General features: G+C 43.5%; 2 protein-coding genes across 3 annotated transcripts; one reads left to right on the top strand and one right to left on the bottom strand.

The window, feature by feature from the left end:
• The first annotated feature begins 4,014 nt into the window (after positions 1-4,014).
• Positions 4,015-6,509, top strand: LOC136470569 (protein BOBBER 1-like). The gene is made up of 6 exons (XM_066468371.1): positions 4,015-4,384; positions 5,466-5,638; positions 5,773-5,821; positions 5,909-6,081; positions 6,172-6,249; positions 6,375-6,509. The coding sequence occupies exons 1-5, from the start codon at positions 4,015-4,017 to the stop codon at positions 6,211-6,213; spliced, it is 807 nt and encodes a 268-aa protein (XP_066324468.1). The 3' UTR covers positions 6,214-6,249; positions 6,375-6,509.
• Positions 6,510-7,536: 1,027 nt separating this feature from the next.
• On the bottom strand, positions 7,537-10,288 carry LOC136474777 (NEP1-interacting protein-like 2). 2 transcript variants are annotated; one of them, XM_066472334.1, is made up of 5 exons: positions 10,007-10,288; positions 9,722-9,906; positions 9,174-9,257; positions 8,788-8,952; positions 7,537-7,873 (listed from the first exon to the last, which is right to left on the bottom strand). In XM_066472334.1, the coding sequence occupies exons 1-5, from the start codon at positions 10,116-10,118 to the stop codon at positions 7,751-7,753; spliced, it is 669 nt and encodes a 222-aa protein (XP_066328431.1). In that variant the 5' UTR covers positions 10,119-10,288; the 3' UTR covers positions 7,537-7,750. The 2 variants fall into 2 exon arrangements, with proteins under 2 accessions (XP_066328431.1, XP_066328432.1); XM_066472335.1 differs by having other exon boundaries at positions 9,725-9,906; positions 10,007-10,282.
• Positions 10,289-13,670: the final 3,382 nt, after the last annotated feature.

Genomic DNA, 13,670 nt, shown 5'->3' with positions numbered 1-13,670 from the left:
TGAGCATAATGGGGGGTTTTGGTGGCTCTAGAGTTTCATCCAAAGGGAAAGGATCTCATGGTTCTTCTTTGTCTTGGATGAAATCCTAGGCGTCTTCTTCGAGATGTTTGTCGAAAACTTCTAGGAGAGAAGCTACCATAATCTCCTCCATTGGATCTTGCTCAAGACTCAACTCTGTCTTAGCATGTAACGAGCGAGTAATGGGAATAGAAAGGTTTAGGCTTTTTTCGAGTCTTACATTTATACTCCCCTTTCCTCCTTCATGTAGGAGTCTCTCTATTGATGCCCTATCAAAAGATCGAACTCCCAAATATCGAAAACATAAAAACTAAGATACACCTTGGTTTCGTCTACTTTGATAGGGATGAGGTGAAAAATTCCTTCACTAGGAAGGATTTGCTCGGAGAGACTTTTTAAGAGTTCGGTTGTTGGAGTTAATTGCATATTTTTAGGAAGGGTATGTGCAAAAGATTTAGACATAATATTTACTCCAACTAGATTATAAAAAGCATTGAAGGAGGTTTTATGAATCTGACAATGAATTGAGGTAGAGAGAGAATCTAAACGAATGACTTCAGGAGAAAGCTTGGATTCTCACAACCACTCATTGCTTACGATCGTTGTCAACTCCTTCAGTCTTTTTAAGGAACTTCTCTTCGATAGGGTCAGGAAGATGCTGGTTAGGTGCTGATGGTGCCAAAGATTTCCTTATTGCATAATAATTTGAGGTCTTTCCAAAATCGAAGAAGAGCTCAACCTCGAATTCAAACATATTTTTCAAAGGCGAAATTTCTTCCTCCTTCGGTGGTTCAGGAACTTAAAGGACAGTTGGGACTTCAAGTGGAGTAGCTAAAGGTTTGGGCTCAACTATCAAAGGTTCTGCCTCAGGAGTTTTCTCAACTACGTCTTTTGGGCCATTGTCACGCACGCTAGTGTAGGGGGTGTTATCTAGGATTTTTCTAAGGATGTTTCTCCCTTCACAAGCAGAGCAATGTAAGAAGGCGCCTCCAGAAGTTGTATCAAGAAGCTACGCGGTCTCCCCACTAAGACCCATATAAGCATATGGTCTTGAATGGTAAGGTCAGGGCTAGAATTGACTAGGTCATTAAAATGTGCCCATGTCGCACCAAGAGATTCTTTTTCTTTCTGTTTGAAAGATAGAACCTCTATTCAAAGGCTAACCACTCCAGAGATGGGGAAGAAAGATAAGCAAAAGCTAGAGCATAGAGCTTCCCAATCTCCTTGTACACTGTCTACGGTTCGGGTATACCAGTGTTTGACTTGTCCTGTCAAAGAGAACGAAAATAGCTTCCACTTTAAAGTTTCATGTGATATGCCTGCGATATGCAAGCATGCACAGGTTTACCCAAACTCTCGTAGGTGGGTATATGGGTTTTCATCATCTTCTCCTGAGAATGATTGTTCCTGGACCAAATTTATTAAAGATGGACGTAACTCATAGCCAGATGTAAGGATAGGTTTCAAATATTCCGGTGGCTCTAGTTGTGCGCCTGTGGGAGTAGCGAATTGATTGATAGGCGTGATGTTATCCATGCTTAAAGATAAATAAAAGATACAAGGACAAATCTGGTTCGACGAAATCACAGCAATCGTCACCCCGGCAATGGCGCCAGAAAACTTGTTGATACCTATGGAGACACATAGAGACAAAATCCGGAAGCGCACGGGTATCGAAGTAGTTTTCACCTAGAGTATTATCGAGTATCGTATCCACGGGGAAACGTGTGTGTTTTCTAACAACTAGTTTGTCCAGGGATAGCAATCAAGGTTTAAGGTATGAGTAGAGAGGATTTCTATGGTTATGATCCTATGCAAAGCAAGGCTTATGATTATAGTGTTCACTTCAGGACGCCGCTTAGACGGTAAAGCACCGCTAATAGATAACTCTATCGACGTGACTACGGTCCTACTAATTTATGAACCTGCTCAATTCGGTGTGGACTACAAAGGATAGACGGGGCTGTCACCTCCCGCTGCTACCACACAACCAAGAAGCAGGGAGCAAACACAGGTAGCCGATAGCCTAAGCACCACGCTTATGCTAACGATTACTACTCTAATCCAGAGATCTAACAAGGACTAGAGCACACAAAAGAGCTATGAACCCGTAAACAAAAGAGCACGAAACTTACTTTAAACAGAAATCAATTACCAGAGATATCTAAGATGTAGACTTGGAGAAGCTAAGATTCGCCAAAGTACAAGTCGTAGAGGTAGCACCGACAGACCGATACTTTCTCCAAACTCTTCCCTCACTCTCTAACTCAATATTTTTATTTACAAGACTAGATCCTATAAATGACTAATCTTCTCTTGATGCTCTGATCCTAGGACGAGGATATGAATTAGGATTTCAGGATCTGCTTCAGTGAGTGGGGTAGGGGCTTCTATTTATGAGGGGCACCAGGCACCCTCCCCTCTGAATAACCTCATTGGTACTAAACTTTCCACCATATCTTATTAAAATGCACATAGGCCTTTATGGGCCAAATTTTGAATTGGGCCTAATTAATCCCGTAGCTCATGACGTGGAGCTTTTCTTTTATTTGCGAAATTTATATTTGTTCATTCTGAGCTCCAAATATAGTAAATAATATATCCGTTTTGATTAGCTCGACGAGCTCTTCGCAATGCTGCGCTCCAATTCATTATTTGAGATAGTTTTGTTCTATGAAAAAATAAATATCCTACGAGACAAGTGATAGCACCAAAACTCATGGAACTTGTTAGAATCAAACCCTATAATTATGTTTGTTGATGGAATTAAGCATATATGCAGGTTATATTGACGGTTTATAATTGACATTAACAACCGTCAACACACATGAAACCTGCATCTGAAGCAATAGCTGTAACACTAGATCTATTTTTAAAACATCTAGATAAAACACTTGCAACATACGTACGAAATAGCTAAAACACTCGAAACTTGCGTATGGAACACTTGCAAAAACACCTGAAAAACGCTTCATATGTGCGAAAACATATGCAACATCGAGATCAAAACCCTTGCAACATACGTCTGGAAACAGATGAAATAGTTTAAACAAACGCTTGCAACATGCATCTGAAACACTTACAACATATGCAACATGTGCAGCATCCCCGATCTACTTTTGCAACATCCATATGAAACTATTGCAACATGCCTCTGAAACGTCTGAAACAATTGAAAATTACATTTACAACATAGGGAAGAGAGGCCTGGGTCGGTCGATTCTGGACGACGGGGTGAGAGCCGGCGGTGAGCGGCTGTGCGCGAGCACCACCCAGCACCACTACCAACGGCGCGTGCGAGCACCACCACCACCAGCGCTAACGGCACCGGGCTTGGCTCGGCGGTGACGGTGGGGGGCGAGGGGCGGGGAGTGCCATGGCCGCCGGGGTGGGGGAGTTCGATCACCGGGGTGAGAGAGGGCACCGCACCGGGGTGGGGGAGATCCACCGACTCTCCTGCAACATCGGTGCGCCACCTCCATGGATCTCGCCGGGGTGAGAGAGAGGGCCACCGGATCCACGGCGTTGGACGCTACCGGTGGGTAAGGACGCCGGGTAGGGGGAGGGGCTCCGCCATCGGCCAGGGAGGCAGCCATGGCCGTACGTCGGAGTAAGGTAGGGCGCGAGCGTGGAATGGATAAAGATGGGAGGAGAATGCGAGGAATAAGATTTTTTTTTTTGGTAGCGAGCGACGCTTGCGGCCGTCCGTCCGGCTTAATTGTATCATTATTGTTGTAAACTCGCTTGTAATGGCAGTAGGTTCACAAATCTTTCTTCACACGAGAGGTAACATGGCCCACCGTCACCCGGCCCCACTCGTACTAGGCGCATTGGCCGCAACCGACAAAAACTTGTCATCACTGTTCTAAATTCCCTTTAAAACCCCGCGTCGTCTCATTCCTCCAGCTCTCCAAGCTTCGTCGCGAAACCCACTCGGAAACCTCGCACGAGCAGCAACTGCCAGAAAGGCCGAAACCCTATAAGCAGTAGCGGCCAATGGCGATCATCACCAATTCCCAAGAGGTGGGCGACGGTGAGGTGGCTGCGCCGTCTGCGGCGAAGGCCATCAGCAGGAGCGACGAGGACGTCTTCGCGGCGGTGCTCGAGCGCACGGGCGGCCCACTCCCATTCCTCCAGGCGGCGATCGACATCGCGCGGGAGCGCTCCGGCCTGTTCCGCGACCCCACCGCGGCGAGCAAGGTGGCAGCGATGGCGAAGGCGGCCAGGGCCCAGGCGGTGGCAGCGGAGGAGACAAGTAAGTTGACGGAGAGACGGAGGAACGAGGAGTCGAGGAGGGCGGCGGATGCGGAGAGGAAGATGGAGGGGGGCGCAGAGAACACGGCGAAGGACGGGAGGCGGGCAAGAGGTGATTCATCTCGTTCCGCCACCTTTTTTGGTCTGTTTGTGATGGTCATGGTTCGAATGCGGGATTTGCTTTGTGCCTTGGTGATTTCTGATGCTGCATTTACTCATCAAATAGAAGGCACTCTGTTCCTTTCTACTCCTATGTCTTTGTGCAAGCAGAGTAAAGTCGCATTGCAATTCTAGGCTCGGCAACTAGTTAGCTTCAGAGTTCAGATTGACACATGGGTTTGAGATTCTGCTCTAAAGTTATGATGCATAGGTGTTCAGATTGACATACTGACAACATTCAGGCAAATACATCATGGAATTTCAAAGTATGCCATATACCTTAGTTGCTTCCTGTGTGAAGTGTTAGTGTTGAGATTTACATGATAACAAACAGGAAAATATCATGGAATTTCAGATTCTCGCTTGGCTGCCTTTACAGTTTTATGCTAATTCATGAGTGTCAGAGATTGACTTTCAAAGCAGTGATTCAACTCTGAGTTTTTTTTACTGGGATTGAGTATTTGAGTTCTGAACTGATGCTTATCTTTGTCTGTCACAAAAGATTAAAGGAATTTCAAGTTGTTTAGTGTTCTGTACTCGGTTGCACTTATCAATATTTGCTTTGAGATCTGTACGTTTAACAGCATGTATGTCAAGCAGCAATCAGTTAACGATGCAATATCATGTTTACTGATTCTTCTGCTGATATGTTCTGTCAGACTGTCAGTAGAATTATGCTGCGTTGAACCTATAAGTTTTGTCTTTAAATTATCATTATTGCGCTAATTAAGTAAGATTTCTACTGTAATGAATAGTTGATAAGTTCCTTCCTTGTTATTTGAGACCCATTTCTCGTGGCAACTGTGATTTCCACATGTTACTTACTGTGCCTCATTCTGATCTCAAATTCTGGGATATCAATTACTAACAACCTGGGCTGTGCATACCCTTCTTCTGAAATAAATTGTTTGTACTCTCATGCTGATCTGGACATCAGATGAACTTAATTGTAATCTGCACTTCCATTTCTGTTATTGTGCTCACATCCTTTACATTAAAGAACTAAGGTGTTTTCCTTTTCAATTGTGGTTTAGAACCAAATGCTGAAAATGGTCTGGACTTGGAGAAATATTCCTGGACTCAAGAGTTGTCAGAGGTTAATATAACTGTTCCAGTCCCCCAAGGAACAAAGTCAATGTTTGTTGTCTGTGAGATTGAGAAGAACCACCTAAAGGTTGCACTAAAGGGCCAGACTCCAATAATTGACGTAAGTGGCAATATTGAAATGGCGTAGCCTCGTCTATATGTTGATGAAGTGACATGCTCAGTATTTACATGACAAGAATCTTCCTCATAGGGAATACATCTTCTAATATTATGTTAGATTGTTTTTCATTCAAGGGGGTGCTTTACCAACCGGTCAACGTTTGCGACTGCTTCTGGACAATTGGTATTCCTGTTGCAACACTAATATCTGTTCCTTCATGAAGTCTGTGTTACCTGTTTGTCATTCACTATTTTGTAATAACTCCTTCAGAGGACGGGAAATCACTGTCTATACTACTGTCAAAGCAAAACAAGAAGGAATGGTGGGCATCTGTGATCAGAGGTGGCCCTGAGCTGGATATCAAGAAGGTGAAGATAATGCCCAGCAGATTATGTGACTTGGATATTGATCCTGAGACAAGACAGGCTCTTCAGAAGTCAAAGGTAAGTCAGTGGAATGCCTAATGCATTGGATTTTCCCCCCTACATGAAAACTTCATCGGTGATCTAGTGAACTTTGTCTTTGCATTTCAGTTTGAGCATCATCGGAGGAATATGGGTCTCCCAACAAGATGAAATCCAAATGCAGGACCCTCTCTAGAAGTTTCCCAGGTGATTCCCAGCAACTGAAAAGTGCAACTGTTTTAAAACCCAAGGGTTATATTTGGGGGCTTTGTTAGTTTGTATAGCTTGATATATGAATGTCTGATTTCACTGTTCGTTTTTTGAACCTGCAGACGGGTTCCTCATGGAGGAAGTTTGAGGATCTTGGATCCAAGAAGTTTCACATCGTCATTTTGCACAGATAGACAATTTCAAATACTGAATAGAAGAAGTCGGCATACTCTTTCTTCTTTCTTGAAAGTACAGAGACACATACACTAAAGATATTCTTTCGGCTACCATACACTACGCTGTAACTCAGGAGCTTATATTCTGGTAGTCATTAAGTGACTGGCTTGAAAAGCGAGGCTCTGAAATCTTTTTCTCAATGTATTTTGTTCCAGTATTCAGTAGAAGCAGGGGTTGAAATGACGAGGTGGCATTCTGTGATTGTTGGGCATATTATGTAGCGCCTCTTGCAGAGTGGCGACTCTATTAGACCGTTACACTTCTCTAAAAGAACACTTGTTCCTGGATTCTATTCTGCCAATAGAAAATCTGGTGTTCATAATGTGCTTGGCTTCGTCCATAACTTTTACGTTCACTTGTAATGTAATTTTTCAGTGCTACATGTTCAGGACCAGGAAAGATTTGTTGTTCTATCTCCAAATGCTCAATAGCCTGCAAATTTTATGATAAACACGAAGCTATACAATCTATTGTGGAAAGCTGCGATCACAGACTCTGACAATGTAGAGGATGTCGTAGCGGCAGGTCGATTCGAGGTGGGAGCCAGGGAGTTTCAGCTCTGTTCTTGCCTTCTTGGTCGAAGGTGGCGTGATCCTGACAGAGTTCAGGGCTGCCGCCGGACGGCAGGTCGCACGCATTACTATGCTTTGGTATGGGGATCCATCGACCCTGACTCTGTAGACTGCAAGATTTCAAGCAACAATTGATTCAGCACAGGTTCAGGGCCACTGCACTCTACTGCATCAAAGATGAACAGATGCTGAATTTCTGTTGTCCTATCAACAGTGCTCTATCTGGATTGGGCGCTACCGCCATCAGTTTCAGACCTTCCAAGCAGATGGGCACTGGAATACACGGCCATGAGGACTGAAACATGGTCATCAACACTTGATGCCAAAGTGCCTAACACAGGGTCTGCATCTGCAAGAACGAGGACAGCAAGAATATTGCAGACACGGCTGGAACTACGCATGGAATCTGTTTAGAAATTATGCGGTTGTTCCGCAGAGTGCCAAGCAGACAAATAAATTCTACAGAAACAGGAACTGCTTCGACAGCAATCTTATTTCATTACACGTTGGAACCGAGTGTAAGAGACAAAGTCAGATTGTCAGATGTGCACGGCCGTTTCCGCAGGTAGTAAAACAGGCAGATTCTGCTAATTTACACCGCGGTATGTACCTCTACTATATGAAGTGTAGGAGCAAACATTTCACTTCACTTCACCCAACTATTTCTTCATCTACGCAGGTTACCTATCTTACACATCTTGCCTGCAAACGGGGCATGAGCCATGATCGACAAGCCATTTGTCCACGCAAGGCTGGTGGAAAGTGTGAGAGCAATTGGGCAACCTCCTCGCTGTCTCGCCGGCTACAATGTCCTGCAAGATGAAGGACGCTATTAGGTTGGTGTTGGTGAAAAGAAAAAAAATGCACAAAGCAGGTGCCAGCCACACATTGCATTTAGTAGCAAACAAATTTTGGTATGAAATCGCTAATTGCAGTTGCCCCATTGAGGTTGTTGCATCCCACTAAACTTCATATCAGTGTGTCACTCCTACCATGCATTCATTGTGTCATTGTCCAACCATTGTGCCTCAACTTGCATTCATGATCTCATTATCGCTCCCAGAATGAGCCCATTTTTCTGGTTGAACAACCATGTATCTCACTCAGAAATCATTTCGAAGAAAATAGCTTGGAAAATCACTGATTACTTGTCAATTGTCTGTATCCCGGACGAATTGGTAGTCCTGTGCTAACTTGTGTTTAATGGTTGCGGACAAGTCTATTACTTAATGATTTTTTTTGCCTTAATCATCAGGACAAAGAACTTTACAGAATGCTTCAAACGAGTTTAACAACCACTACACAGACAAATCAAGTACTACTAATAATAGGCTGGGAGCGCTTAGCAACCACCTAACAATCAGTACTCCAGTATCAAGTTAGAAAACAAAACATTAATGGTCACAATGGTTGGCTTTGTTTTTCTTAAAAACATTTCAAATTTATGTTAAGGTGCAAGATCACTGTGACAGGGGCTTACTTTTAACATAGGTGATTTTTTTTTCTTTTTTGAACGTAAACAGGCAGGGCCTGGTGTTTATATTAATTAAGGTGGGATATTTATATTTAATTATAAAGGTGGGGTGCTTATAAGGGAAAGAAAATTGCAAAAGCTGTAGGTATTTTCTCTATCTTATTACTGCTATACTTTTAACCAAATCAAAGTGCATATTGTGGTAGAAGGTTTCTTTAACAGTTAGTAGTATTGCGCTTCCATAATTTGTACCTGTAGACAGATAGGGCAAGACAGGATTTCGCCGAACGAGTCCCGCATTTGGTCAGTGACCACATAACGTGGTAGTTTCTTCAGTGACTCTTGTGAGAGCCCTTTAGGTGAAATGTCTCCAAAGATGTCATATAGGTCATCGTGACCAAAATCTGATATGCTGACCTGTCAATGAAAAGTATCTAAAATTTAGTAGAAGTAGAAACACACAAACAACCTATTAACTGTGGACTTTTTTCTGCAGCATTACCATTCAATTTCTTTATAACAATAAAAAGACTATGATCTCTCCATTTTGTGGTAAACACAATGATGAGAATCCATTGTCATATTTTCTGTAGCTTTGTGCTGTCAAAAATCATACTCCGGTGCTACTGTGTACTGACCTGCCAGCGATATGATGCATATCCTGAAGTCGTAAATTGCTCTTGCACAAACCGGGCACGAAGAAGCTGCTCAATGAAATCAGCCTGCACACCAAACCATGAATGTTTGTTATAGACTATAAAATTACTAACAATTACCGTGGTAAACTCGTATTTATGATAGACCTCAAACGACCAAGTAATAGTGCAAGTGGAATATTTTTCTAGATTGCAATAGTGCAAGTCAAATTAGGTTTATGAGGTTGTTTTCTCTGTTATAAAAGAGAAGCCTTTTTTATGAAACAAAAGGGAACCTTATGAAGTACTAGACAGTACTAACAGTCACTATCTCACACATACTGACATACTCCTACAAGATAACGTCAAAGAGATTTCAGAGAATCAAATGGGATATTTACGTTCACACCGGAACAGCAGCAATTCAGCTAGAACAGTATTTTTCAGCCGAGCGAACGAGGCTTAAGCACGATCGAGTTCTCAATTTACAAGAATACGCAACTGAAAGCAAACAACTGAAGACGCAAAGACAGGGCATGGAAGAAGCTTACTACCATGGACGATGCGCCGTGCGAGCCCAGCCGGTCGGAGCACCAATAAGCGCGAGAAGCCTCAAGAACCTCAATGGAGAGGACAGCGCCGGCGACCGCTCCCAATCCAGCTCCCCGCAGAACGCCGCCGCTGTCGGAAGCTCTGCCCGCCACCGCGCCGGTGACTGCCCCAGTCAGAGCTCCAGCTTTACACGCGGCACATGCACCACAAAGCCAACGTCGAGCTCTCAGGACAGCTAACAGGGGCAAGATCGAGGCGCGAGGAGCATGTGCAAGTGCAAGTACCGAGAGCGAAGAGGCCAGTGAGGGCGCCGGAGACGACGCCGACGAGCAGCCTCGGGAGGTGCAGCGCCACGCCGCGGTCGGGCGCAGGCGCGGGCGCCTCGGCGACCTCCATCGTCGTCGCGGCGAGGCCTCCCCGAAGACGAGGTGGCGAGCAATGTGACAAGCTACCGGCGTTTATTTTTGGCGCCCTGGTTGGTGTGGCGGGGAAGGGGAGGGTAGCTGAAGGCGAGAGGCTCTCCGGGAGAGGAGGGTTAAAGGGCAAAAGGCTTTGGTTTCAGCGGGCGGCTTGTGAAATCATATTTGCTCGGTCGCTTTCTCTTTGACGTTAGCGTGGCTTTTCATTGGCTCCTTTTGTACCTCAAAGGTTGGTGTTTGGTTTGAGGTTTTTGCACGGAAGGATGATAATATGAACATGGGCATAGGAGTAGTATTTTAGATCCTTTGTCGATATCTTTTCCACCTCGCGCAATGATTATTGGTTCTATTTTAGAACTTCTATACCTTTTCTTTTGCGACTGATTAATGGTTCTGTACTTAGGGACAACATTATGAGTAACACGAAACGATGGTAAACTCTACTTGCGTCCCCTCTTAAATGATTGAGCCGTGTTTCTGTTATCTTTCTTCTTCTTTTTTCTTCATGAGTCCTTGAACTTATCAGCCTAGTTTATTAGTCATGGTACAGTATTTTTTTCTCATAATAAATCAGCTTCAGCCGACTTATCAACCGCAGAAACAATTAGCTGAACAGGCCAAGCACGTGCCTATTTACTATTTGCATCAAAGCGTGCGCATGAGTGTATATCTGTCACACAAACCAAATAAGATTTTTCATATTGGTTTACAATAAGTAATAAGCAAGACTACAAGCAATGGGCAGACAGATTGATGGCGTGGTGGTCGGGCACCCGAGGTGCGAAGCTCTCCGCCAGGGTTCGATCACTCTAGTGATGCATGGTTGGGTGTCCACCTCCTTGGTTAAAACAGCTTAGATGGTTCCGCAGCGGCCAAAGAAGTGTGCGCACGTGTGATGTTCCTACCTGTTTCCGGGTTTGGTGGGGGCCTTCTTTAAGATTAAAGCCAAGGTGATGTCTCGACCCTTGATAAGTCTTTTTAGACTACAAAGCAATGGTAATAAGGATAAAAATAATGGCGAGGACCACTACCTATGTGTGGTAGAATCGTCTAATCTAATATCCTCTCAAGAGTACTTGTCTTTCATTAGACACTAAGTATCCAAAAGAGTACACTAAATCGTGCTATTCCATCGAGCACACCCCAAGATAGAACTCGAAAATCTATATTTTTCTATTAGGATCATAAATAAGAGAATAAAGCTTACAATATTCTTAAACCATTTCTTACATCACTGTATTACAGTAACAGAATATTACCTCAATTAATTATAACAGCGGAATATAACAATGTTATCAGAGTTATAGAGGAAACAAATATTAATTTAATGATATGGTGGAGTATTAACATAGTGGACATTTATATACGAGAGATGCTATCAGATTTTACATCTTTTTTATAAAAAACTTTAGTGGGGGTTATAAATAAACACTACGGTCGTAGCGTGAAAACAATCCTCTCTGAGCCTACCAGAAGATTTCCACACACAAGAGTCAGCTCTATGTATCTTACGATCACCTGCAACGGGGGGAATAAAATCTAGAGTACTCGATTGTACTCAGCAAGACTTACCCGACAGGAGAAAAATAAAAGACTTTAAGGATATACAAGGCTTATTTGGCTTGTGGGTTATTGCATCTGCGAAAGCATTACTAAACATGCATCCTTATATTAAATTTTATTAGCAGTCATCATTAGTCCATTAACTATCCATTCTATGTAAGCACATATGCTACTTTTAATCAGGTGGTGAGCAATCAGAACCATTTTACCATCTTTAATATTCCAGTTCTTACTATGGTGGTAGACCATAGCCAAGTCGGTATCATCTCACAGAAACGTCGATTCGCGAATCAATGTATCCCAGTTAGGTACCCCGAACACATGTCCCGTTTGTACCCCAGGCACAAACAAGACCAACCCATTCCACTCCTGTCACGAGGTCTAGTTTCTCGTCCAAACTTGGACTCTAAGCCCTTACACTTGAGACCCAGTCTCAATATGGTGCTTAGACCTTTACCTTTTTCTGCCTCCAATCAGTCGGTCCGGAAAAAGCCGGAACTCGCGACAAGAGCGTAACGAGTCTTCCCGTTCCCATAAGCAAGTATGTGCTCAGAATAATAAGTCTGCGACCTGACTACCATCCACAGCAACGGACGGGTCCTCAATCGACACAGGTGGAACAAATATAATCCGAGACTCGCTCGAATGCCTAACCAAGTCCAGATCCAAAGTACATTTCCGCCCGGTCTCTAATTATCATCCATATATATTCCATGTGACAGTAATATAATAACATAATAATATATTTCCTATCTCTCGCGAGTGACAGGTAATCACTCGACTTCTACCAAATCCTATAGCATAGCCATCTACACGATTCTAACATACTAGTAGGACTCATATGATAAGGATATATATATGCAAGTGGTTTTCATTCAACTCCTTAAAACTTAATGCACAAGCATAAATTAAAGTGCAGAATAATAGGGGTTATGCACCGGGCTTGCCTGAGTAAGATATAACCAAAAGTTAGCATTACATCATGGCGACACAATCATCAGGCACCATCTTTTCCGCTACTTCGGTTGACTCCACGATCCAACGTTTCCTATTATGATGTTCGCAGATGCAACGCAGAAACATAATTAACCAACGGCAACCGTAATTCTAAAAACACGACTACGCCTCGCAAGCTAACGGGCTAGCTCCAATGACTTACGTACTAGGCTACGTATCCATGTCGTCAATTAAGACCTCATTTCGGAAAATATTTTAGTTCTACAACCCTAAGGTGCTTTGGTATTTTATTGATTAAATATATATATTCGAACTAGGGCTCATTTAGCTACTTTAGCAAACTAATTATTATGAACGTACAAAAATTATAGTGAGCACCTAATAATGTTAGAAATTTACTGTGAAAGTTTCAGAGCCAACACTATCACCAGTTTATCACAATAATTCCTACAAGTTTGCGTCTTAACCATATTAAGCATATCGAATTAATTAAATAACTCCTAAAAATACTATGACACTATGTGAACAAGATATACTGGCAGATAGAGCATAATTTTAGAAACCTAACAAAATTAGTTTCATAATTTTTGGTTAAATATACAATTTTATATTGAATTTATAAGTTTACCTTAGAAACTAAATTAGAAAATACTTAGAAAAGGAAAAGGACCGGTGGTGACCATTCGTCCCAGCAACCCAGCGCGGGTGCGGTTGCGCGCGCGTCGCGATGGCCCAACGCGAGGCATGGCCGCGCGCAACAGCTGGCCCAACAACGACCCAAGGCGGGGGAGCCCACGCGCGCGACTGTTTTTGCAAAGGAGGGCATGTGCTTTTTGAAAATCAAATGACACAGTGAGGTACTATTTCTCTAGACTAGGTCTTTGCACAAAACACCTCGAAAAAAGCTGCCTTCACAACGGGGCGGTTCCAGGCATGCCCGCGCGCGGTGGCACAGCGCACCAGCGGCAACGGCGGCTGCACCGATCACGCTAGACTTACTGCGACAGCA

The sequence above is a fragment of the Miscanthus floridulus genome, chromosome 8 (genome assembly GCF_019320115.1).
Source record: "Miscanthus floridulus cultivar M001 chromosome 8, ASM1932011v1, whole genome shotgun sequence".
NCBI lineage: Eukaryota > Viridiplantae > Streptophyta > Magnoliopsida > Poales > Poaceae > Miscanthus > Miscanthus floridulus.
This window is presented reverse-complemented; position numbering and strand designations above follow the sequence as displayed.

Excerpts from the sequence above, each read along its gene's own strand:
- LOC136470569 (XM_066468371.1), top strand. The coding sequence starts at position 4,015 with ATGGCGATCATCACCAATTCCCAAGAGGTGGGCGACGGTGAGGTGGCT. Across the intron at positions 4,385-5,465 it reads GGACGGGAGGCGGGCAAGAG|AACCAAATGCTGAAAATGGT; the intron begins GTGATTCATCTC and ends ATTGTGGTTTAG. Across the intron at positions 6,082-6,171 it reads AGGCTCTTCAGAAGTCAAAG|TTTGAGCATCATCGGAGGAA; the intron begins GTAAGTCAGTGG and ends TTTGCATTTCAG.
- LOC136474777 (XM_066472334.1), bottom strand. The coding sequence starts at position 10,118 with ATGGAGGTCGCCGAGGCGCCCGCGCCTGCGCCCGACCGCGGCGTGGCG. Across the intron at positions 9,907-10,006 it reads CACTGGCCTCTTCGCTCTCG|CTGGAGCTCTGACTGGGGCA; the intron begins GTACTTGCACTT and ends CCGCGTGTAAAG. Across the intron at positions 8,953-9,173 it reads ATGCATCATATCGCTGGCAG|GTCAGCATATCAGATTTTGG; the intron begins GTCAGTACACAG and ends TTTCATTGACAG.